Source organism: Oryza sativa, chromosome 7 (genome assembly GCF_034140825.1).
Source record: "Oryza sativa Japonica Group chromosome 7, ASM3414082v1".
NCBI lineage: Eukaryota > Viridiplantae > Streptophyta > Magnoliopsida > Poales > Poaceae > Oryza > Oryza sativa.
The window spans coordinates 13,550,358-13,575,656 of record NC_089041.1 but is presented as its reverse complement, the minus strand read 5'-3'; the positions used below and the strand labels follow the sequence as shown (position 1 = coordinate 13,575,656).

Genomic DNA, 25,299 nt, shown 5'->3' with positions numbered 1-25,299 from the left:
CCGCGGCCGCTCCCTCCGTCGCCGCGCCTCTCGGTGAGCCGCCTCCCTCCTCCTTTTCCTCTTCGCCGGCCGCCTCCCGTCCCAGCGCCGCGTTGCACCGCCGCCGCCGCCGGTTGTCCGGCCGTCTGCGCGCCGCCGCCCTCTGTGGTCGGTCGGGCCAGCCCTGGCTGTGCCCGTGCCCAGCCACCACTCTCCTCAGCCGCCCGATCGGCTTGAGCCGATCTAGGCCGTCCATCCCGTGGACCGGCGGTGGACCGTCCTTGTGGTCCCGGTCCACGGTGCACCGAGCTCCTTGACCCGCTGACGTGTGGGGCTCGCCTGTCGGCGCCGGCGCCCCTTGCTGACGTCAGCGAATGCCTTTTCCTTTGAGAAAATAATTGATAATTGCGCAATAAATCATTAATAATTGTAGAAATCCATTAAAATGGCTCAAAACTTCTAAAATTCATATCTAATTCATTCGAACTCCAAATTGGGCCGTTCAACTTGCAAAATTCATCTAAAATTGAGTTCTACATGTTTGTTTACTTTTTATGTACTTTTTCCTTGGTGTTTATTAGTGTTTTTCCTCGTTTTGCGTGCCAACGTGTAGAATCCGTTGTTTCGGAAGATCGCGGTCGCGAGGAAAAGAGTGCAGAAGATCAAAGTGAAGAAGCAAGGCAAGTCACACATTCCCCCTTGAGCATGTTGATCCTAATTTATAAATGTTTTACCGTTTGCAAATAAATATGCATGTTTTGCTAATTACATGGGATCAGGGTTTACCTTTCTGCTCGCTTGTGCCATGTTCACTTGATATCTGTCCTTTGTCAACCTTGGGTGATAAATCGACTAGCTTGTGTTACTTATGTGACCTAGCTAGAACGTTATGCTTAGCCATGCTTAATTACCATTAGCTCAGTCGATGGGATAATTGCAGTATTAGACATTCTAGTATCTTGTTGAGCTGCGTGCTCGAGACATCTGGCCATGTTTCATGGTCGTAATTATCCAACTAAAATGCGACTGAATGGTGGGCTGTGGGTGCATGGTTTTGTGAGTCGCACCCATGGCAATTAAGGACCGGTTCACGGGAAATCCTAGAAGACTTACAGTGCTTACCACAAGCGGGAGTGGGTAACTGCTTGATCTGAAGTATAGCTCGACCCTTTCCTAGGCACCGGTGGCGAGGGTGGGCGTGATGGAGTTGGGTCGGCCGGGGTGTCTGGTTGTCCAGCTGCCGGATTCACCGCGGCGCAAGAGGGGACCGCCCACTGCCTTTTGAGGGGTGGGGGTGAAACCTTAGCGTGGTGTGGATGGTTAGGGGAGGGTTATGCGAAGGGTCTCGTCACAATCACTCGACATGGTGACGTGTGCGTCATGGGCACATGATGACGCGGTGACATGTCGGTGGGTTGTGTCTTGTGGATACAGTTGTGCACCTCTGGCCAGAGTAAAACTATTCGAATAGCCGTGCCTGCGGTTATGGGCGATCGACCAGATTCATCGTGATTAGTCTCACACTTAATAAATCGACCCAATGCACTGTAGTACAGGTGGGTTGGTTGGGCCTGTTCAACGTGGTGTAGCATTGATCAGTGGAGATCTAATTTACCTTAATTATTCAACAGTTTTACTGTTTGCTAAATAAAATGTTTTACAACCGCCTTTATGCAAATAGCCACAAACCGTCCTTGTATCCCTTTGCACGTCTGCATCATTGGTGTGGCTTGCTGAGTACGGTGGTTGTACTCAGCCTTGCTATTATTCCCTCTTTTCAGAAGTGTAGTGCTTCTGAGCTGAAGACGAAGTTAGAAGACCAAGGCTCAGACTCCAGTTGAGTTTTGCCTGTGGAGTGGAGCTGAAGCCCCGCTAGGATCGCCTTTTCCGCTGCTGCTGCTTTTGTTTCGGTGTGAGGACTAAGTGCCTCTTCTGTAAGTATTTTACGCTTTATTTACGTTTGGAACTGTATATTACTTGTCGTTTTGTGTACCCTGGCTGGTCCTGGACAGGGATTTAATACACAAAATAGTCTGGAAATTTGGGCTAAATTTCTGGGCGTGACACTTCCTCCTAGATCTGCCCTGAGGGGGGCGAGGGGAGGGCAGTGGCCACGCGTGCGGCGATGGCAGCGGTGGGAGGAAGGGGGCCGCTGTCACGCCCTGAAATTCACTAATAATTTCCGAACTTATTTGTGCATAAAATCCTCGTCCAGGAATCAGCCGAGGTACACAAACTGACAATTTAATATACAAATCCATCATAATAATAACGTTACATACTTACAAAAGAAAAGAAAACAGCAACGGAATAACGGTCTAGCGATGGCTTCAGCTCCACTCCCACAGGCAGCTCAACTGGGGTATAAGCCAAACGTCATCTCCTTCCGGATCCTTTTTCTTCAACCGAGGTTTGATGATTATTGCAAGAATGAGCATATGACATACTCAACAAGCCACACAGCAAATATGCAAGTGCACAAGGATACCAAAGGATGGCATAATATATGGTTCATTTGCGAAAGCAGCATTTAGCAAACATTTAAGAGAAGTAAAACAGTAGAGTAATTAATCATCAATTTTAATCAACACTAAACAACACACCCATGCTGCTCAGGCCCAACCAAACCTGAACAATCAACCCCGGTCGTACAGATCTAACCTCCAAACCAGGAATTATCCATTCCAAACCAGGAGTCAAATTAATTATCACATTATTAACATTAATGAGTAGTGTGAGACTAATCACGAAAAACATTGCTCAACTCGCCCATAACCGCGGGCACGGCTATTCGAATAATTTTACTCTGGCCAGAGGTGTACCACTATACCCACAAGACACAACCTCAACATCATGTCTACCATGCGTCGCGATACTGGAAAGTACCCGAATAGAGGCTGTGACAATACCCTCTGCACAACACAACTTACCACAGTGCACCGTTCCTGTATCATAATCTTCCTCTCAAAACCAGAGGCAATGGACTCCCCAGCGACCCCCACGGACTTCTCGCCGCTTCACAGTCTGGCACACCATAATAAATCATGCTATACAAAAGATAAAGCCGTTGCACATGCTGGCTTGTGGTTGGTACGGTAAATGTTTCACAACAGTAGCTCGCGAACCGGTCCTTAATTGCCATGAGCACGACCTTCAAAACCATGTGCTCACAACCCACCATTGACAAGTTTTAATTATCAATTAATTATCATAACACGATTAACCATCGTGAGCTACCATTAAATATAACCATAATTAATAATATAATATATATGATTCATCCCATTAATGAGCTAATGTTTCTAAGCATGGCTAAGCAATTATATATATAGCATTTAGCTGAACCAAACCAATATATAAGGTTCTAGCTAATCAGATTATAACCCATAGGAAAATAAGGTCATCTTCGGCCATTAATTATTCGGGAAAAGGTTCACCACCCGATGACATTCAAAAATAATGCATAAGTTGAAATAAAACAATAGTTTTAAACGGGTTCAACATGCTCAAAGGGTTGTTTGGGATCTGTGTGACTTTCCTTGACCTTCCGCAAACACTTCTGAACCTTCCTCAACGAAAACGCTCTCCTCCGGAACGTCGGAAACTAAAGCGAAAGAACAAAATCAACAAAACAGTAAAAAACAGGCACAAACAGTACATGTGGATATTTTTAACATGTAGATCTCGATTTTAGAAAAATTTACCAACTTGAACCACCTGAAACGGATCTACGATTATTTAGTTATGATTTTCCGAAGATTTAATCTATTAGAAAAAGGGAAAAAGAAAAGATGATGATGTCACGATGACGTCATCGACGGCAGCCACGGCATGGGTGGCGACCTCGCCGGAGCTAGAGAGGTCGGCTGGGCTATCTAAGGGCATCTACACGTAGAGGACGACGACGCGATCTCAACGATACTCACCAACGCGACGAACGACGACGGATGACGGCCGGCGGCGAGCTTGTGCGGCGGTGGCGAGTCGGTCGTCGGCGGCGGCGACTCTCCGGTGACCGGCGACGGCGGGGAGGGGGCGGCCGAGCTTCCCCTCTTCCACGCGCAGCCGAAGGCGGCGAGAGGAGGCGGCGGCGACGGCCAAAACGACGGCGCGAGGCGGCTGTTCGTCGGCCGGCGACGGCGGCGGCTAAGACGACGTGGCGGCGGCTCTACGGTTGACGAGAGAGCTCGGGAGATGGGGAAAACGAAAGAGGGCGACTAGGGGGTGCTATTTATAGGCTTGGACTGAAGAGATCGGCTCAGGAACGGATGGATTTGGTGAAAGAAGTTAGGATTTATCCGAGTTCACCCGAATATAAACGGCCAAAATTCGTGAGATATATAACGAATTTGATGGGGGTTTCTTCGGGATTAGGTAGAGGAGATAGAGAGGAATCCGTTTTTGCAACCAATTTTGGAAGGGGATCAACGGATGCACCGGATTTGATGGAGGAGGAGGCGACGGCAACAGGCACAGGACGGCAGCTCGGGCTCTGCCTGGAGCTGGAAGACGACACTGTAGCGAGAGAGACGTAGAATAGACTTTTTGGGCTGGGCCGGAAGGGAGCAACAAAGGACTTCCAATTTAATAAATTAATCAATGAGATGATCTTTGAATTGTTAAAAATACTTCCAATGCTCAAATGATTTCAAGAAAAATCCTGAAAATACTTGGACACTCAAAGTATTTAACAATATTAAAATCAGATCATTTAATGATTAATTTAATATTTAAATAATTGCTGAACTGCTCTTTGTATGATTAAAATTAGGAATTGAGCTCCGAAAAATCTGAGAAAATTCCAGAGAGTATAATTAACCGTGGAGAATTTAATAAAAATTAAATCCATCCATGCTTTATATTTGGGAAATTTTATTTTCCACATTTAACTTCTCTTGTAAATTAATGAACATTTAATATAAATTCTAATAATAATTTATTAAATAATTTATAAATCCTGAAACGAAAATCAGGGTGTGACAGCCGCAGCGACGTCAGAGGAGGAGGAACCGATGGCCTGGTCGGCGCGCGCAAGGAGAGGAGCAGCTGGCGGCCGTCGGCATCTCAGCGCGCGCAAGGAGGAGGAGGCGGTGGCCAAGAGGAGCGGCGGCGGCTCTGGGCACCAATCCTATCCCTTCCTTCCCCTAGATGCTAGTGGCGGAGGAGGGGCCGACGGCGGTGGCGGCGCAGACAGCACCGGCCGCTCCTCTCCCAGATCTGGACGGAAGAGGGGAGCCGGTCGGCAGTGGCGGCAAAGGCAGCGCTCTCCTCGCCCTCGGGCAGCGGCGCCGGGCGGAGGTGGAGAGCCGTCGGCTGGAGGGGGATGCCGATGCTGGCGGGTAGCACCGGATTTTATTTTTTGTTCCCTGAAATTATTTTCGCAGGCGAGCCGCGGAACCGCCTGTGAAAATCACCTATTTTCACAGGCGATAGGATACTGGCGGTTCTCTCCCCCGCCTGTGAAAAGTGTTTTTGGCCGCCTGTAAAAACTATTTTTTTAGTAGTGAAAACAATCTAAATTATATTTGAAATGTAAATTTGGATTTGAAATCATTTGAACAACATATTCTCTTGCAACTTATGTGTGGAGAACTAATATATTTTGCAAGGCACATCTAGAAAAAGTTACGCATTAGTTATGCCAAAGGATTTGAATTTATAATTTTGAATTCAAAAACAAGAACCGGATATATAGTTAAGGGCAGTTCAGCCAATTACCGCCTACAACAAGTTTTTGAATTTAAAAAGTTGGATTCAAACTTTTGTTCGCAAAAACCAGTAAGCGGCCAGTTTTCCTTAGGAATTGATTGCTCACAGCTACATCACCATTCATCACATTCACCTCTGCTCCTCTAGCTATCACCATAAACTGGTAACAATTTATTATTATATTATAATCCAGTTGTGCATAGTCCTTTGTTTAAAAGAAAATCATGCTAATACATATAAAACATTGTCATCCATTTATACAAAGTGCATGACTAAATTAATTTGTCAACAACTCATGCAATACATCACTTGGGAGTTAAGACAACCACAAGCATATATGCTACTCTAGGGCAATTTCTGCTTTACAACAATTTAAGAGAAAGTTAGAACTTAGGAAGTTAGGAACTTCCTTTTTTTTTTCTTGTGCAACAAAGTTAGGAACTTCCAAATTCTCAAAAGAGAACACCATCCACTACAAGTTCCTCTAGTCATTAGGCATGCAACAAGTTCTTCCTATTAAAGTTATGCTCTGTGAAAAAAGTAGGGTGAAACTAGAAAAAACTCAAACCTAGGACCAACCTAATATGACCTTAGTAATCTTTAAAAGCTATATTATATTTTCGTAGAATTATAATGGGATTATGGATCTAGGCTGTGGGCCTCAAGCCCCAACTACCAATGTCCCCCTAGCGAAAACCCTTTTCCACGAGAAACCATAGTTATTGGCATTGGACCGTACCAGCGGTCCGACCAGAAAACACCACAACCAGGAGCTCCGCGAGAAAGAGAAACTCTCTACCACAATTTTTGACGTTAAAAACAGTACTCAGCTGAAACTTCATGATAGCGCCCTAAAAAGAGTACACCACCTGAATACGCTATGCTTTTCAGTTCACCTTCGATGTGCTTTCCTTTCCTCCACATGGCGCGCCGCGTTGGTGGCCACTAAAACAGCGCTGCAGCGGATCTTGGGACACCACCACCACCACCACCACACCAGCACCAGAAGAGGTGAAAGTGGGGTGTGGTCGATCGATTCCCATGGTTGGCTGCTTTCTTCCCGGCTTCCTTTGCAACAGGAGACAAGTGTCATCATGATGGGGGTGCTACTTCAATTGATGATCTTCGTACGTGCATGTGGCTGTGAAAAAAAACAGCATGGAGAACACGGACCGGAAATGCCAAGTTGGTGAGGGGTTTTATTTGAGTGCTTGTTGGAAAGCTGCTCATTCCATCATGGACTGATCGACAGACACATTATTGTGGTCAAGTCTCCTACTAATTCGCACACAAGTCACAAGTGGTAGATAGGCAGCCCCATGCACCTCACCGCTGTCCATTAGCATGCTAAGGCCCTGTTTAGTTCACAAAATAAAAATTTTCACGCTGTCACATCGAATATTTGGACACATGCATGGACTATTAAATGTAGGAAAAAACCAATTACATATATTGCTTGTAAATTGCGAGACGAATCTTTTAAGCCTAATTACGCCATGATTTGACAATGTGGTGCTACATTAAACATTTGCTAATGACGGATTAGTTAGGCATAATAAATTCGCCTTGCAGTTTCCTGACGGAATCTATAATTTGTTTTGTTATTAGACTGTGTCTATATATCCGATTTGATAACCAAACCCAAAAGTTTTCCGCAACTAAACAGGGCCTAAGTTGGAAACAAACGTTCACTTAACTGTGACTTACCAGCTTAAGTACCTACCAGCTGTTTGCAACTTTGGATGGGAAAAATTCTCTCTCGTAGGATGATTCTGCCTCACCAAACATGCATAGAAGCATGTGTGTTTGGGTAGGTGGCTGGGTTATATACTCTCCCTTTATAACTTTTATTTTTTTATTTTTCACGCGCACAATTTTGAAACTGTTAAATGGTATATTTTTTATTAGAAATTTTATAAAAAGTTTCTTAAAAAATTATATTAATCTATTTTTCTAGTTTATCAAGCTAATAATTAATTAATCATGTACGGGTTACCTCTTTTCTTGATGAGGGACGAGATCCGAACTAGGAGGTTCGAAAACACACCAGCCTGGGAAAAGAGTAAAGCTAGGAAAATACGCTTTGTGTTGGGGAAAGCGTAAATTAGGAAGAGAAGTGCGTAAACAAATTATGCCACATTGGTCTGCTCCAGTGTAAATACTCTTCAGGAGAGGACATGGACGCATTGATTCGTCATTTCCAGGTACAAATCCTCTCTCTCTAGGGGGTGTTTGGGAGAGCCCCTCTCTCAAAAACATAAGTCCCTCCCTCCCCTAGGGACTTATTGTTTTGTGCAACCAAACCAATACCTTAACATGCGTGAAGCCACAACCTTAACATGTTGTGTGCAATTATTCTTGTTAATTTGTTTTAAAAAGCACCTCATCCTGATTGTTTTCTACAAGTTCCGCCGCAACACGGGGTGTCATGTAGTTACAGAAATGATTAGTACCAGGAAAAGCATTCAAGAACATAAAGAAAAAAAAAAGATAAGGGGTCCAACAGTGCAGTGCCAAGCAACATTCTTTGTGACTGCCAACTGTACAATTAAGGCTAAACAAACGAGCCCGTTACCGCTGCTATACAAACCAATCATGAATCAAGCTATAACAGCTGAACAGGTGTTAAATTAAGGTAAGAACAATCTCTCCACGTTTGAAGAAAACTGCAGGAGACCGCTCATTCTATACTGTGACGAACAAAAACTATAGGAGAGCATTTCTCTTTTAACATGGTTGTTGGTTGTGTTGCCAAAATATTAACACGATTGCTTGAGAGCAACGGACTATGTGGCGATGCCAAAACATCTCTTTACGGGGAGGAGAAAGGGCTGCATGAAGGTTGACGATGGCGGTGCAGGCTGCGGCTTCTCAAGGCTCCTGGGCTGTGGGAGATGTTTCAAAAATGCTTTCACTGCCCCGTCAACGCCATCTTCCGATTCAATTGCTTTTGCTAGCTCAACAGCTCTCTCCTTCACCTGGCATTGATCAAAACACCACAACTCAAATTGAAAAGTGTGCAACCTTGCCCTTGTTAAGAAAGTATTATAAGCTATATTTTCCCTAGTTCCTTGTCATTTCTTGTTAGTGTTTTCAACAAGCTATAATCAAGAAGACATTTTCTTCAATTAGTTTTTCCAGAATTACAGGTTAAAAAGCAAAGACTCAAGTTCATGTGGGTATGATGCCTATATCTAGCTACTTCTAAATTTCTAAAAATAATACTTGAGTGCTAGTTGAAAAGAATCACAGGTACTTTTGTAAACTGTTCAAGGGGTCCGCATAGGGAGTCCTCACAAAGCCACAACTCTGTTTGCTGTACTACTGTACCTGAACATATCAGGATTTCTGATGGTAAGATAGCAACTTCACTATAAGAAACAGTAACTTTGTTCACACAACACCACTGCACTAGAGTTGATAATTTTTTTAATCATCTTATCAGTGATGCAACCAATATAGAATGTTGAATGATCAAATTTTTGCATGTATAAAATTCAACCATGAAAAGATAGTGAATGTTCTGAATGTAGGATAAGAAGCATTCATAGACAAGAATGTTCTGAGTTCCTACTCTTTCACAGACAAGAATGCAAGTACACAGCTCACAGGTAAATGATTTTCACTTTCGAGTTGTTCACATGATTATTAACCCAAAAAATGACAAATGGTGAACAGTACTGAGTTGGTTGCGTAGAGAACATAAACCAAAACAATTGTAGGAAATTGTTTATCAAGTAAAGAAACACATAAAATTTGATTTAACAATGACATCAATAAAAGTACTAGACTTCTAATGGAAGCCCCCCAAAAAAAAAGAGATCATAAGTTCCATTTTTTGGCAACAGAACGTACAACTAAAAATACCTTTGTTGTTTTTTTCTATATGTGGCATAATTGCTACTTGACAATTTTGACACTAGTGAATAACTTGCGATAAAAATACAAATAATCAGCAACTAGCAAAATTTGCAACATACCTTTGGATCCATCATAAATTTAATTGCATCAACCAGTAGATGCAATTGTAATTGCTCCACAGGGACAGGTGGGGCTCCCAATCCTCTAGCATGCACCATGTTGCCCCAAAAGAATTGATCTCCAAAGAATGGTACGATGGTAGTGGGGCACTACAAATTTTAGAAATGGAGACATTTAGCAGTGTGCCACAATACACATACAAACACAAACAGAGAGAGAGAGAGAGAGAGAGAGAGAGAGAGAGAGAGTACCGCAGCCTTAAGACTGGCAGCTGTTGTCCCAGCACCACCATGGTGTACCTGACAAGGGAAAAGGGAATACAACAGCAGTCAACAAAAAAGAATGCAGTCTTATTCTTTTCTATGCAAAATGACTGAACAAAATAATGTCACGTTATATTTTCACTGTTGAAACAAAAACAATATCATACTCAAAACTTGAAGTAGTGCAAAAGTGTTCATATCTCAATAAAGTAGGTTTCAAAGTAAATAAGGCTACAACTATTATCAGAGTAAATTAGAAAATTAATAAGAAAAATCAAGCATTGTCTTCCACAGTTACAACTCATGTTTTAATCAAATCTCCCCTTTATGTAAAAAAAAAAAAAATCCTCCACTGTCACAGCACGCATGACTTCTATGATTCTATCTGTTGGCGGTGCATGAAAATACAAGGTATTTAGCATGCAGTCAAGTAAAACTGCTAAATCAGAATACCAGAAGTCCAGAACCCCCCCTGATTATGTAGTATGTATGCAATCGTGTTAATCAGTGACTTCAAGCTTAACATAAATCTCCGGTGAATTTAAAGCTAGTCATAATCAGTTTTCTACCCAGTTTGTCTAGATAAGCATTGCAGCATGTTCAGTCGCGATACTAGATTGTCGGCATATAACAATCAGGAAATAGCAGAAAGCCTTACCACAGCCTTGCACTGCAAAAAAAGCCAGTCATGTGGAATGTTATCTATTACATATACAAATTCCTTAGGTTCCTCTACTGCAAAATGGCATAATAAGAAATGTTAGAGAGCATGAATAATGATGGCAAGTTAATATGTCAAATCCAAAGAACTGTTACGACTTTATACTTACAATTTCCAAGGCCACCCCAACCCTTGTTAATGATACCTCTCTGTCCAGTAATTTCAAGTGCTTCCACTATGATTCTTGTCAACTTATCTGGTTCTGGAATTGGCTGAAATTACTGAGTCATCAGTTATAAACGAAAGCAGAGAAAATCTTAGCAACTAATACGTAAGGAAGCTCAAAACAACAGAAATTTCTTATTTCCCACTGGAAGTACCCAAGACTCCCTGATTTGCACTGGGAAAAAAAAGTGTTTCCTTGGTACCACCAGAGACCTTACTACTCTTCTACGCCCCACCAATATTTGGCTACCATCCTATTAAGTGGGTGTTGGCAACTTTTTTTGACAAGTAGACAAGCACGATCGGACACCTAGACGCCTTGCGGTGATAAGGAGTCGCCAACCACCCTAATCTAGCAAAAAGCTAGACTAAGATGGGTTTTGATAGATTAAACCGGCTAGCGGAGCCGATTTAGATGAAACAATAGATAACTACCTGTCTCGTGGGCAAACGGAAGGTTTACAGGACAAACCTACAAAGGATTTCGCACTCTCGCAGCGAAGGCGGACGATTTACGGCGCAAATCGACAAAGATGGGCGAACTAGATTGAAATATTGAAAAAGCGATTCAATTGGCTAAATTGGCTTGTGTGTAGATTGTGTCCTCAATTGAACCGACCTTATCCCTTATAGAGGGGTTGGTCTTGCCTCCGACAGGTCCTCCTCCACGTCCAACTCAGGATAGAAACCAAAGGAAACCCGAAACATAGCCTCCCGAATAAGGAATCCCAAGACCCGACGAAAACAAACTCGGGCTCAGACTCTGCCGGTCTGACGGACCACATGCCGTCGGTCAAACCGGCCCTCAAGCTGCGGTCTAACCAGGCCAATACACGGTGGTCAGACCGGCCCTGTGGAGGAAACCAGCGACTTTCCCAAATCTTGGCAATTTTCCTTAATTTGAACATAGGTGCCAAATTTGGGTGTAAACAGTGGGTTGCAAGAGAACAGAAATACCCTTCTTTGACTCTTTGTCTTCCTCTCTCTCCAGCAAATACTCGTCACAAACATGCTCAACCTCAACTTGCGATGAGCCACTGACTGCTTCACCCAATGGATCTGTGATGTTCTAGACTCTGGTTATAAGCTTCTTATACATGTATTGGTGGACTCTGCTTTGTTTTTATTTTGTTTTTGTACTGAGAATGCAATATTGCTATACTGTGCGCAACATGCTGATGGTCAGCACTCAGGTTGGGCTTCAGGATTCACAGCTATGTATTTGTTGAGCTCCAGACCAGTCTTCTTTAGCTTTTCCCAGGGTTTTAAACATATTTGTTCTAGGCTTCTAGCTTATCTAATTTAACTTTAGACCTTGCTTTATAGCTAGTGGATTAGCAAAGGAGATGGAAAGTGAGAAAATATTCCTTATTAATGAACAGTAGCAGTGGCAGGTCGACATGTGGGCCATATGTTGTTGGGCGCAATATAGGCATATTGAGAAAACATGACTACATTTCAATTTCCTAGACAAGTAAATTCAGGATTTAAAAAAAAAAGGAAAGCAACTAGATACAAATTTATCAAGGTCCTAATAAATGGGGCAATTGCACAAACGTCAATATGATTGTTTGCTTAAGAAGTGTATTGAATCAGCTCCATATAAAATATCTGCCAAATCTATTATCCATTCACCTTGTACGACAAAAAAGGACAAAGTAAACGGATGAAATTGACCCAACAATAAAGGGCTAACGTTGTCATGAAGACAATAAGGAAACATACTTGAACTTATAGAATAATCATATGTAGAGACTAGGGACATGATAGAAAAAAAACACAAGAAAATATGCTAAACTTACAAGGCTGCCAAAACCTATGTAAATAGGCTTTTCACCACTCTCAAGCCATTTGAGAAGGGGTTCAGGAGGTTTATAATTTGAAGCAAGATCGAGGAAGCAAAACCCAACAACGTCAATTTTGGGTCCCCAGTCTGTAAAGGAAGAGAACATCATATTTTTAATCTCATTCATAACCGTTAATTCCATGGAAATTACGATGGAATATAAATATAAACATATAATATACAGACAATTTGTGAGAAAGGAAAGGTCCATTTTACTCCCTTCAAAATATTTTTTCAGAGCTTCCATAAGATAGAAAAAGTGACCCGTTTTAGTGGTTCATGGGGTAAAGTGAGCAGACAAAATAGTTTAGAGGGTTAAGTGCCCCAGCGAAATAGTTCGAGTGAGCAAAATGGACTTTTTCCTTTTGATAATTAAATACATATTGGATACTTTAGTAGTCATGCTTGCAGCTACATCATACAATCACCATATTTATGGCTGTGCCAACAAACATGATGAGCTAACTAGTGAGAGAATGTGTTTAGTTAGTGCAATAAAGAGCCAAGAGATACATACCCTTTGGTTTGGGTACAAGGTAAGGACTCCAGATATATGCATGAGGAATATCATTTGAATAAGCATGTGCGCTACTTAGGTACGTAACTGGTCTTAACTTCAACTTCCTTTTCCGAAGATCATTTATAATATCCCGAATACCAAGCCAAACAAAGGAGTCAACAATCTGGTATGATAGCTGCAACCATAAATAAAAAGAAGAAAGTTATGTGTTAAATGATAAAGATACAATATTTATTGGACTCCACAAAAGATTCGGTACTAGTGTAGTAGTGTATGGGTTGGTTAGCTATTCAGACAAAAAATAAAGTTATTAACGAAAATGCAAAGTTTATCCTACTCCCTCCGTCCCAAAATATAGCTATTTATAGCTATGAACCTATACAAATACTTGTCCATATGCATAACCAAAAATAGCTATATTTTGGGACTTGTCTAGGCGCATAGCTAGAAATAGCTATATGTTGGGACAGAGGGAGTAAAACAAATCTATTAATCAAAGCCTTAATGTCTTCTATGATGTATCTAAGCATTCAAATATCACCTATACGTTCATTGAAAAAAAAAAGCGCAACGTCTAATATCAGTTTTGACATAAAATGCTAACCCCTATATTCTCAACAAACATCGCATAAGTGGACAGCAGTATAATGGAGTAGCCTTGATTAAACAAATTGTTATATGGACCATAGAAGTTAATCCTAATCAGGATTATCACCCTTTCTAGCAACAAAAAAAATGTTATTAGATAGGCAATAACCAAAAAAGTCGAAACTACCACTAGCATGGAAGGAATTCTCCAGTAACTCTAAATTGATGTAAAAATACATAGCAAAATCAACTTACTCTATATCCTGCAGGTTGTTTTACACGGGAGAAGGGATGAGGGAATTCACAAGTAGGCCTGGTAATAATATTGCAGATCAATCAGCAACATCTACCACACACACACATGGAGGGAGAGAGAGAAAGAGAGCTTACGTCCATGGCATTGTGAAAATTATGTGGATTGGTACCTTCAGAGCCTCAGCCACATGCACATGCCCTGTATAGGCATTCATTTAGGACAATAGTCATACTAATGCAGCTTAAAGGCAAAAGGCACAGATTGAGCATAGAATACTACAATCAAGTCATAAGGATGTCAATGAAACTCAAGGCTGGCTTTACTCCAAAAGCAGATACAAAGCCCCACACTAAGGAGGATATTTTTGCATATATAGAACCAGAGCACTAGCAACAGACAAGTACTTGTCCAGGTGGCCAGAAATAGCTATATTTTGGGACAGAGGAAATATTTAATATAATTACATGGTTATCAAGTTTAATCAATAGCCAGTTAGTTTGTTCAGCTCATCTCGTAGAATGAAATGTTAGGACTCTCCTTCATGTCATGACAGGAGGTATACAAGAAGAAACAAGAATCTAGTTTCCTCAATTTCTCCAGCTGGCCACAGAGCTTTCGCCAATAGCATGAGAGAATAGCCACTGGCTGACTGGTCAATGATGAATGTCCTATCCTAAAGACATAATATAAGCACAAATTCAACGAAAGTAAATAATTGACAAACCACATTGTAAAAATAACTATTACCGTACGCTGCAGGATTAGCTATTATAGCATTTACATTGAAAGGAGCACCAGTATCAGTATCGGGATCTTTGCAAGCAGGAAGCAAGGAGAATATAATCTCTTTAATCTCCTTCCGCTGGATAGGGATTTCTGATGGAGTTGCAGGCAAGAACCCTTTATTCTTCACCATGTCTGCTCATATTACCAATCTGTACTGTTATGCGAGATCCAATACTAAACAGGTTCTATAAACTGAAAAATGGATTTGAGCACGATATTTAACATACATCCTGCAAGAAGTTTTGGGTCTCCGCCTAGGGGATAAAACTCCAGGCCAGCCGTCACAACAAAATCCTTGAAGTTGGCATGAGTTGCCAGTCTAACACGATGGCCATAGATCTGCAATAGAAGTAATTGTTATGGGATGTGCATAGAAGAATGATAAACTTTTCATTTAACTGGAAGTGAACAATTAGCACTTAGCATTATGCAATTTACCTGTCTACAACCAGTATAATCAAGAAGACATAGATAGATACAGGTTTTACATTTCGAAATGAAAAAATATTGAATGATTTTTTCTGACAAATTTGAATTTGAACAAATTTTATCTGAATTCAAAAAAATTATTATTTTTACTGGAGGCACTTCCTACATACAAAAAAACTGTCTGTAGAAACGATAATATGTTTTATATCAGAAAAATCTTTGCTTGTTTCATGCTCAGCATGATAAAAGATTAAAGATGAGTTAAATTTGTAACTAAAATCTCAGAAAATTATTTCTGTTTTTGTGTTTTGCTATTTATGCATTTTGTTAATTTAAGTGTGAAAATAAGTGCAATTGCTTGTTTATTCAACCAGATTGCAATAAGCATGAGTTCTTACATTATGCATCAAGACACAGAGAGGTCTTAGCTTTACTGGATCCTATAAAGAGAAGAAGTGTAAATACTACTTATATTACCAAACATAATAAAAGATGGGAGTTATATTTTTTCTAATCTATACTCTTCTAAAAAAGAGGGTAATGGTGGTGGCAGTGAATCTGCCACCACCTCACCAAGTATAGTATTTTTTTTTATTTACCATCTACTCCATAATGTTTTCTACCAACTACCCATGTACTTTTATGTTATAAAATAATCCCTCTACATATATGATTCTATCATATTTCAACTGTACAATATAACATCTACAGGTACAAAATTGTCCCAAAAACCTTCACTATCAATTTGTTTAAATCAGTAGCAAAGCACGAGTATTTGGCTGGTACAGATAAAGAGAAGAAGCGTTAATACTACTTATATTTGGTCCTTGACTTATCGCCCTAGTTAAAAAAAAGACCTTCAACTCCCAGGCCATATATCCACCCCCTGAACTCTGTCATATGGTCATACCAAATTAATAACTGATAAACTGAACATTAAAACCATCTCGTAATCAGGTACTCTGTCAACCTGGCCACCCTGTTCATCCACTTTGATGCAAAGTTCACATTGGCATGGGAATAAAACGTGCAGGCATGAGAGGGGGCGGTGGCTAGTTGTGAAGCTTAGTTGGGAAAGTACATTGCTCCAAAAAACCTAGCCACCATTCATCGAACTGTTGAGGTTTCAACAGATTCAATCAGGCAAAGCAAGTCGTAAGCTCTGGCAGGTCAAGGACCTCAGGCCTTCATCGGCTGCATATGGGGCAAGGGCAGCATGTAAGACATCAATATGGATCTCATGGAGCAATTTAAATCCCTGGAGATGTCTAACATGCATGAGGTCAGGGGTAAGCAGGGTTGTTCAGAAATTTTCCTTTTGATTTGGTATTTGAGTTAAGATGCAGTGATGGACTAATTTCATGGTTGATTTTTGCATATCTGGATATGAAGTTTTGACTGAACTTGTAGGCTGGGGGTTGCACTTTGGATGTGGTATAAAGTAAAGAGAAACACCCCTTCTTGAATCAACTTTTCTTGACTAACATGACTCAGAAATTTGAGGATGGGGAACAAAGAACGAGCTCGCTTGATAGCACATAGAGTCAAGATAGCTGAAGCTCATACGAAACAAGTTGTGAGAGGAGACTGCATTTGATAAATTAATGTCGAGGTTGCTAAACTGGAAAAGGAAAGAATGTTTTTGTTAGCTTTGGTTGAATGAATCAAGAATTCTGGATTTCTTGAAAAAAGAAACCAGTTTCAAATAACATTGATAGAAACAAAACAATATAACTTCTACAGATGAACTGAGAAAATGACCCACTTCTTACACCTGCACATATAGCATTGCTGAGAAGATGGCCATGTTGGAAGAAAATTAGATGGTTTCAGCAGGAGTTAGGAGTCTGGCATGAGAAAGTTCAGGGGTGCAATTGATGTTTGAGGGTTAATGATGTCTTTGGAACTCGAGTCAAGTTCAGACTTATTCCTAAGAATTATGGCAGCTCAATAAGAATATTCTACAAGATTCTTAAGAGGACCTAGCCACAGGAGTAAAATCTTAACTCCGATAAACAATTAATAAAATGCATTATGAAAATCATCAATTTGTGATAGCTCACTTATTATGCATTTTTGACGTTAAATCATAAACCATGACAACATGTTTGTGCTAATATAGAGGAAAATGCACCAAATAGAGCTTTTAAAATAGAATTTATTAATTATACTTCACATGAAGCAGAAATTGTTAGTAAAAATAAACAATACAAGAACTTAATAACTACCTTGCATGTTTGCATAACTTAGCCACACAGTTTCATGCACCAAGCAGGTCAACGAAAATTTTAAACTCTGAGCTGACATGGTATCTACTTCCATGTATCAAACATTTCATCTAATCTGGGAAAGCAGGAAATCTACTGACAGTTCAACACACTACTGTGTAAGGACTAGAATCAAAACCAAGTATTGACGGTACCACTGCAAAAGCAACAGTCAATAGAAGCAGTAGCCACAGATTATCAAAAAGGATTGAATAGCATGCCAACCTGCAATCGTTTTCCTATAGCTATAAAAGGCTGCACATCTCCTCTAGTACCAACAATGAGCATAACAATTTGCATAGGAGGTCTGTGCTGGAAATCTGAAGATGCCAATGGTTCCCCACTAAAGGCTTCATTACAGTAATCATTTGAAGAAAGGTCAAGAGATGCAGCCTCAGCATTAGTGGGGATATCAACTTCTACAGTTCCATCATCTTTCAGTATAGCCATTCGACTTAACAATCTGAGCTGCAGTGAAGACATAAGGATCAGAAGAATAGAAAATATGCCATTTGTTAAAGTGCATAAAGGAGTGAATGTTAAACAAGGAGTTTGACACTATGAATGTTAACCAAACAGTTGAGATAACTAATACTAAAAACACTAAATCTCTGTAATTATAATTAGAAAGTTTAAACATTCAAAAGTTACATTGCTTGGCATAAATTTTAGCTATTAGTTTGTACTGGTAAAATGTTTTGTGTCATTTTATTGTTCCAAATAAAAGCAGGGAAGATCTATGGCATCTAGCATGAACTTCAGATGTTGTTTCTGACTAGTATGGTCACACGAAGGCTCCAAGTCTTGCATAATCAAGATGGAGCAAACTCATAATAGATAATTGGCCCAACAAAAATGCATACCAAGGTTAACTAGCCTACCTAACTTAGAAATGTTTCCTGATTTCGCATAACTAAACCATTATAGCCATGCTTCCATAAATAAACCACAAAAGTCCAGACTTGTACCGAATCACTGCACGTCTCTAGTACCGAATCGCTGCCTAGCCCCGACTAATGCCAATTTTTAGAACATTGGTGACAAGAGGGCATGATGTCGTAATGTACTCCCTCTGTTGAATTTTACAAGATCGAAAAGTATCACCAAAGAAGTTTTTTTTTTCTCAAAAATGCAGGAGAACTATGTACTCCCTCTGTTGAATTTTACAAGATCGAAAAGTATCACCTTAGAAGTATTTTTTTTCTCGAAAACGAAGGAGAACTGTGCTTTCTATTTCATTAAGAAGAGATATTTTATTGTATGAATGTTATACATATAGATTTGTATTCGAAAATGCTTTCACACAAAATTGGTTTTATAGCTATTAAAGAAATACTTTAGACAAACCAACGGTCGAAATTTGATCTAGAAGACTTTTTAAAATAAAATTATGCCTTAAAAATCAACAGAGTTAATGTTATCATAACTCTAAGCATTCCATGTCATCATCACGTTTCAGAAAAGAATGAATATTAGGTGTACATGGCTAATTTGGGAAACATGTCAATATTACAGATAGAAATTACAAACAGAAGCTCGCAAGGCCTTGTCTTCCAGTTGATGTGAACAGTTTATAGACAAATATAGTAATATTTATAATACTAAATTAGATTCATCAAATCAATAATTGGATATATTTTCATAATAAATATGTCTTGGGTTGAAAATGTTACTACTTTTCTCTATAAATTTGGTCAAAGTTAAAGCAGTTGGACTTTAACCAAAGTCAAAACGTTTTATAACCTGAAACGGAGAGAGTATATTTTGTAGCTTTTTTTATACTGGCATATCAGTCCAAAATACTGTACTGCAGTATTGATTAACATCGTTCACAGAATAAGAAACATTGCACTATTCTTATCCATGGTGATCCAGTTTTTCAGTAAAATGAATATCACATTGCATATCCATGACTCCATGGCGGTGTACAGTTGACTTAATAGCAATAATTATGAGAATTAATAATTCATTATGTCATCTGTACAGCGAACAGAAAAAATGCGATATTTGTGCCAAGCGCCACATAAATTGCATGTTGTCATCATGCAAGCACCAGCAAAGAGACCCCAATAGAATTATCTAACACAGGTGAAGATAAACTTACCTTCTTTTTTATGGAAATCTTCTTATCAAATATTGAAGATGGCATTGCACATTCTTCAGGTTTTATGCTTTCCGAATTCGACCTGTCTGAAGATGTCTCAGAACATTCAGCATTATCTGTTCCTCTAGGGCTAGTACCCTCATTTGGTAGGCTAATATTGTTTGAAACTACAACAAAGTATTGCACAGTTACGTAAAGCAATAAGCCGTATGCATCTCAATGTAGGGACTAGGATTGTCTCCATTATCAAAAAAGTTACATAATGAATTAAAATTCCACCATCCAAGAAATACTTGACTAAATAATGCAGCTTCAAAGGTCACAGGGAGCACTTTTTGATAACACCAGAAGTCCAGAACATCAGTGGAACCCAGCATGTCCTTTATAGCTTTACAATTGATCTCCATTTTTCTTATCAAGCTTCTAAGTTCTAATAGTCACATTATAATAATCTTGCTGGCCAACATTTTTGTGTATTACTCAAGATAGGATGAAAATCATGTCGCAAAACATGTAGTGCAATCAAATGTACAAGGAATCACATATGATAATCAAAAGGACATTTTGTGTACAAGGAACTAATTTGAAGAGAACAAACACTCGGTGGCGACAAATACTAGCAGGAACCTCCCTAGTTCATTCCATTATCACAACTAACAGGTTACAGGTGCCACATTTTGTAGCACTAGAAAATATAAGAAGAGAAAATCAATAAAATGGACGAGCTTTCAAGCCTGAGAACTGAATGTCAAAGTCCACAACTATTCAGTCAAAAGAGTGGGGACCGGCAGGAAACACCATACTTCCCCAAATATGCCCAGTTCTCCCTGTCTCTTTCCTCCCAAAAAATGGAATTACACCCAAACACAAGAAAGCAAAACAAAGGTTGCTAAGTTTCTCTTACTGACAGAATTATTAATACAGTAGAACAAAAATTCGCGAAAAAGAAGCACCAAGCTCGCATAAACCCTAACGGGCGCTCCGGAATCATCGCCGAACCCCCAGCTTTCCATACAACAATGCCGCCCTCCCTAAGACTCCCCCGACCACCTCGACACCAAACCCTAACCAGGCCGCAGGGACCATACCGCAGCGCAAGCGCACCGACACGGCGCAGGACGAAACAGCAGAGAATGAGACTATGAAACTGTCCGAAACAAACGAAGCAGCACGAACACAGCAGTAAAAGTTCCCAGAAGCCTTCGCACCTGGGCAACGGCACGGAGAAGCGATAAACAAGGGGAAGGGGAGAGGGGAATCACCGGAAGAGGCGCCGACGAATCCCTCGCCGCCGCCGCTGGCCCCTCTCATCGGCCGCTCCAGCAACCTCCTAGTAACCCTCCCTCCCTCCCGAGCAGCGCAACCGGAGCCACGGATGCGGGTGGAGAGGAGGAGGAGGAGGAGACCACGGTGCGGGAAGGGAAGTGGGGAGGAGGCAGGAGAGAGGCGGAAGGCTTGTCGGGGAAGAGGGAGGCGGCCATTGGGTGCGGCGCGGGTGGGGGTGGGGCCCACCCACGTGGCATGATCTGGGAGCGTGCACGGCGCGGACGGGCGGTGAGGATGGTGCGGGTGGGGGGTGGTTTCGACTTGGCGTGGAAGTGGTTGACCAACCGGGTCGCTGTCGAGACTCGAGACCAAGAGCAGAGAGCGGAACCGCGCATGAGCCGCAGCCGGTGGCGGCGTACGGCTGGTCCGGCCAGCGCGGCGGTATGGTTGCTAGGTTCTTTGCTACTCCTGCCAGCTCAAAACGAAGACTTGAACCCTGGCACGTCAGCTGTCGGTATTCTTAATTGAAACACAAGCCGAACGTCAGCTATTCAAGCATGCATTACCGTTACGATATGTACTGTATATGAGGTGTGACAGCGTGTTTAGCACCCTATTTTTCCCTAGGGAGAATTGCACATTAGCCCTATTTGGAGATCTAACTATCGATTTAACAACCCTGTTCTCGTTACTCGTTACTTTGCTCACTTGACCCTCCCTTTCAAAATCAAAACTACATTCCGACCCTTTTTCTGTTAAGGACATTTAACGATGTTAAAAAAAAGCCTAAAATACCATTTTTACCCTTACTTATTTGACCTTATTATCCCAAAGTTATTTTTCTCCTTTGGTCCAATTTTGTGCAGAAGAAATGAACCGTACCCTTTCTTCTTCGCGTCGAGCGCCGGGCGAATCGCCGCACCTCTCTTCTCACCGCGCTACAAATCGGCGAGATGCTGCACCTTCCTCCTCATTGTGGGTGAAAAGCGAGCTCGTGGGTTGTGGCGGAGACGGCACGGGCAGCTTCGAGCGAGCTCGAGTTAGACACCATGGGTGGCAAGTTCACAGGGCACCGATGGTCCTCATCACTGAGCCAACGCCGCCCCTCCACAGCAGGCATCGGTGGTCCTCCTCGTCACTGTGCCAACGCCGCCTCTCACAGCCACCGCTGAGCTGCTGCCGCAGCCGCTAGCGGCGGCCCTCCTCATCGCCAAGCCGACGCTGCCCCGTTGCCGCCGCCCCTCCGTAGTCGTCGTTGAGCCGTCGCTCCCCTCCTGCCCTTTGTGCTCTGCTGAGAGAGAGAGGAGAGAGAGAGGATAAGGAATGAACAAATGAGTAGTAGAGGATAGGGTTGATGTATTCAAGGGCATTTTAGTCACTTGGGCTTGTATGTTTTTTCCTTTTTTTTTAAATGAAACACTCACGATGTAGCAAAAATAGGATCAAATGACAACTTCGATATTGAAAAACAGGACCAAATGAGTAAACTTAAAAAGGTAGGGTCAAATTAATAGTTAAACTCTAAAGTAGGGTCAAATGAGCTATTGTCCCTTTTCCACAGGACGTAATTCAGAAGTTGGATATATGACTTGATTAAGGGCTAGTTTAAATGTTCATGGTGGTTAAGCTTTTCGGCGGCATGTAAAATAAGATAAGATTAGCATATAAATAATTATGTGTTAATTATTACAAACTTTACTAAAGGTTCGTTTGATTTTTTTTAAAACAATATTTTATAGAAAAAATTTTAATGAATACACCATTTAACAGTTTAAAAATATGATAACGGAAAACGACAAAATCTCTGTGCAAATGCAAATGGTAAGAATGATACTACTAGCTTTCATAATCCCCTTCCTTCCAAAAAAAATAAAAAGAAAACTTTCATAATCCCCATTCCACACATGCCAAAGTGCGTGTCGTTCGGCTGTGCAAAGTGGTTTTCCGTTAGTTAAAAAATTTATATCGCATATGGCATCATGGTTCTTTTGATAGATCAGTAGCATTTTGCAAAAAAAGGGAAAAAAAGAAAAAGAAAAGGAATCCCCAAAACATGGATTTGTTTAATAACGGAAAAGGGAAAAGGTCGGTTTCAGAAAAAAAAAAGGAGAGAAAATTAACGTTTTGAAGTTTATACAGGCATTGCGCATGTCATCGACATCGAATCACATGCGTGGAGTGGTTGATATATATCTTCACGTAACATTATTTAAATTATGGTGGCAACGAATACACACAACAAATTTTTAGGTATTGCTAGAAGTCTATCAACAAGAGACACTACTACAAAATTGGTTTTGTTGGCGACCAAAACTGGTTCTCAGTGGCGGCTTAGTTAGCCGCGTGCAACTAAAGGCCTTAGAAAATCGTCAATTTTCGCTAGCGGACTCGCAACTGCTTGCAAAGACCAATTTTCACCGATGGAGGTATTAAGAGACCTGCCAGCGGGCCCCTAAGTCACCTGCCAGTTAAGATGTATTTTCACAAAAAAAAAAGAAGAAAATGTACTTCCACAGTAGTAGCAAGCATTAGCATCAGCAATACTCCATCAACACAACAGCAGCAAACATCGAAGTACATGAACACAAGAATCAACACAGCAGTAGCAAGCATCAATGGGAAACAGCAAAACACCGTCGCGGTCATCACTAAGCAACAGGAAGCAGCACATCCTCGTCACAGCTACGCGTGGTCGAGGTCGTGGTAGCCATCACCGAGCCGTGGTTGTTCTCACCTTTGCGGACATCACCAAATGTTTACACCAAAATTGACACCTTTGAACGAAATAGGGAAAAACTATCAAAGTTTGAAAAGCGTTGGGTTTTTCTGCATGGGGCCGGTCAGACCACAGTTGTGTGGCTAGTCTGATCGGCTAGTAGGGCTGGTCTGACCACAGGCATGTGCCCGGTCAGACCGACAGAGTCCGAGTCCGAAGCAGATTGAGCATCGTACCGACAGCCGCCATCGCCAAGGACCGCTACCCCTCCCGCAGCCGGATCTGCTGCCCGTGGACCTCCGGCGGATGGAACCGCCGCCTGCGCACCTCGCGTCACCGTCATAGTCATTACCGTGGCCATCGTCACCGTCACAGTCTCCTCCTCATGTGCCTGCTGAGGAAGAGGAGGGAGAGGCGCATGGGTGGGTGGGGGAATGGCAGAGCCGAGAAACGCAGGAGTAGGTAGGGGAGCAGTGGAGGAGGCGACGGTAGCCGGCGGCCGAGAGGAGGGAGTAGGTGTGAGAGAGGCGGAGAGAAGAGCCTAGGGCGGTGGAGATGAGGTGGGAGGAGGGAGAGAGGTTGGGGCGGTGGAGAGAGAGAGAGGGAGGAAGGGGCGTGTGGGTGGTGGTAGGCCACATCATCGATTTATATTATGGTGATAATATTATGCAAGCGGTCCTCTTTAGCACATCATGTTTTTTAGCATGACATGCACATCATGTTGACTTGTTGTTTTTCTCTTGTCCTTTTGCTAAGACATATTCAATGCAAGGTCCTAAAAAGAGGTGGTCTTTTGAATCTCCTGAAGATGAAGATGAAGATAAAGATTAAGTGTTTCACACAAAACGGGGTGGTAATAACATGTGATTAATTAAGTTTTAATTATTACAAACTTAAAAAATGGATTAATCTTATATTTTAAAACAAATTTCTATATTCATATAGAAAGTTTTCGCACGAAATATATACCGTTTAGCAGTTTGAAAAGCGTACCACGAGTATCCAAAAGTTTAACCAACTTTTGTTGGAGAAAAGAACAGGGCATTATGTTTTTTTGCATGATATGCACATCATGTTAACTTGTTGTTTTTCTCTTGTCCTTTTGCTATAGATCAAGCGAAAGGTAGCTCAGACTAGGAAGACAGAAGCAATGCAAGGTCCTAAAAAGAAGGTTGCTTCAAAGCATAAGTTGACTAAGGAGGTGCAAGCAGTCAAGAAGCGTTATCATTTTTCTGTGACCACTAGATGACAGTCTAATTCCATCCTTGAAAAGGTTAGTTTGTTGAAGCCACCTCAGAGGGATAGATTGCATGATTTGGGTTTTGATTGGGTTTTCAAGTTTCGGATGAATGGTATTTGATCCAGGGAACTCATTGAATATCTAATGAATTGTCTTGACCCTACTCTATGTGTCTTGATCATGGTGGTTGTGGGAAGTTACCAGTGACTCCTTATGTTGTGCATTGTGTGATGGGGCTACAGAATGGTCACTTTGATCTACCAATAGCGTCTGACACTACTCCATTGGGTCCTATCAAGGAAGAATTTTGTCTTGGAAGGAAAGAGAAAATTTCTAGTTTATCCATTCTGGATAGGATTAACGAAGGGGGGGGGACTGACAATTTCACAATGCAGTGTATTATGATGATCCTGTTTAGCAAGTTGTTGGCTCTAGACTAGAGCACAGACATCACAGGAAATGT

General features: G+C 41.4%; 1 protein-coding gene and 2 long non-coding RNA genes across 7 annotated transcripts; all 3 read right to left on the bottom strand.

Annotated features, from left to right (window-relative positions):
- Positions 1–3,243: 3,243 nt before the first annotated feature.
- On the bottom strand, positions 3,244–4,274 carry LOC136357371 (uncharacterized). The gene is made up of 2 exons (XR_010742705.1): positions 3,906–4,274; positions 3,244–3,583 (listed from the first exon to the last, which is right to left on the bottom strand). It is a non-coding gene; the product is annotated as an uncharacterized lncRNA (long non-coding RNA).
- A 3,920-nt stretch (positions 4,275–8,194) lies between these two features.
- LOC4343038 (sterol 3-beta-glucosyltransferase UGT80A2) lies at positions 8,195–21,051 on the bottom strand. Of its 5 annotated transcripts, none has more exons than XM_015792463.3 (14): positions 20,877–21,051; positions 19,615–19,781; positions 17,736–17,978; positions 15,042–15,153; positions 14,776–14,946; positions 14,163–14,226; positions 14,028–14,085; positions 13,182–13,359; positions 12,621–12,751; positions 10,763–10,865; positions 10,591–10,667; positions 9,921–9,968; positions 9,669–9,818; positions 8,195–8,666 (listed from the first exon to the last, which is right to left on the bottom strand). In XM_015792463.3, exons 1-14 carry the CDS (start codon positions 20,923–20,925, stop codon positions 8,475–8,477), a joined length of 1,743 nt encoding a protein of 580 aa, XP_015647949.1. In that variant the 5' UTR covers positions 20,926–21,051; the 3' UTR covers positions 8,195–8,474. The 5 variants fall into 5 exon arrangements, with proteins under 5 accessions (XP_015647949.1, XP_015647950.1, XP_025882856.1 ...); XM_015792464.2 differs by having other exon boundaries at positions 17,736–17,973; XM_026027071.2 differs by having other exon boundaries at positions 19,615–19,700.
- A 2,345-nt stretch (positions 21,052–23,396) lies between these two features.
- LOC136357506 (uncharacterized) lies at positions 23,397–24,209 on the bottom strand. The gene is made up of 2 exons (XR_010742827.1): positions 23,833–24,209; positions 23,397–23,654 (listed from the first exon to the last, which is right to left on the bottom strand). It is a non-coding gene; the product is annotated as an uncharacterized lncRNA (long non-coding RNA).
- Positions 24,210–25,299: the final 1,090 nt, after the last annotated feature.

What these genes read in the sequence shown, in the direction of transcription:
- LOC4343038 (XM_015792463.3), bottom strand. Translation starts at nt 20,925, where the DNA reads ATGAGAGGGGCCAGCGGCGGCGGCGAGGGATTCGTCGGCGCCTCTTCC. An exon ending in AGCTAATCCTGCAGCGTACG is followed by an intron (nt 14,227 to 14,775) that starts GTAATAGTTATT and finishes ATGCCTATACAG; the next exon opens with GGCATGTGCATGTGGCTGAG. An exon ending in CTGCCAGTCTTAAGGCTGCG is followed by an intron (nt 9,819 to 9,920) that starts GTACTCTCTCTC and finishes TAAAATTTGTAG; the next exon opens with TGCCCCACTACCATCGTACC.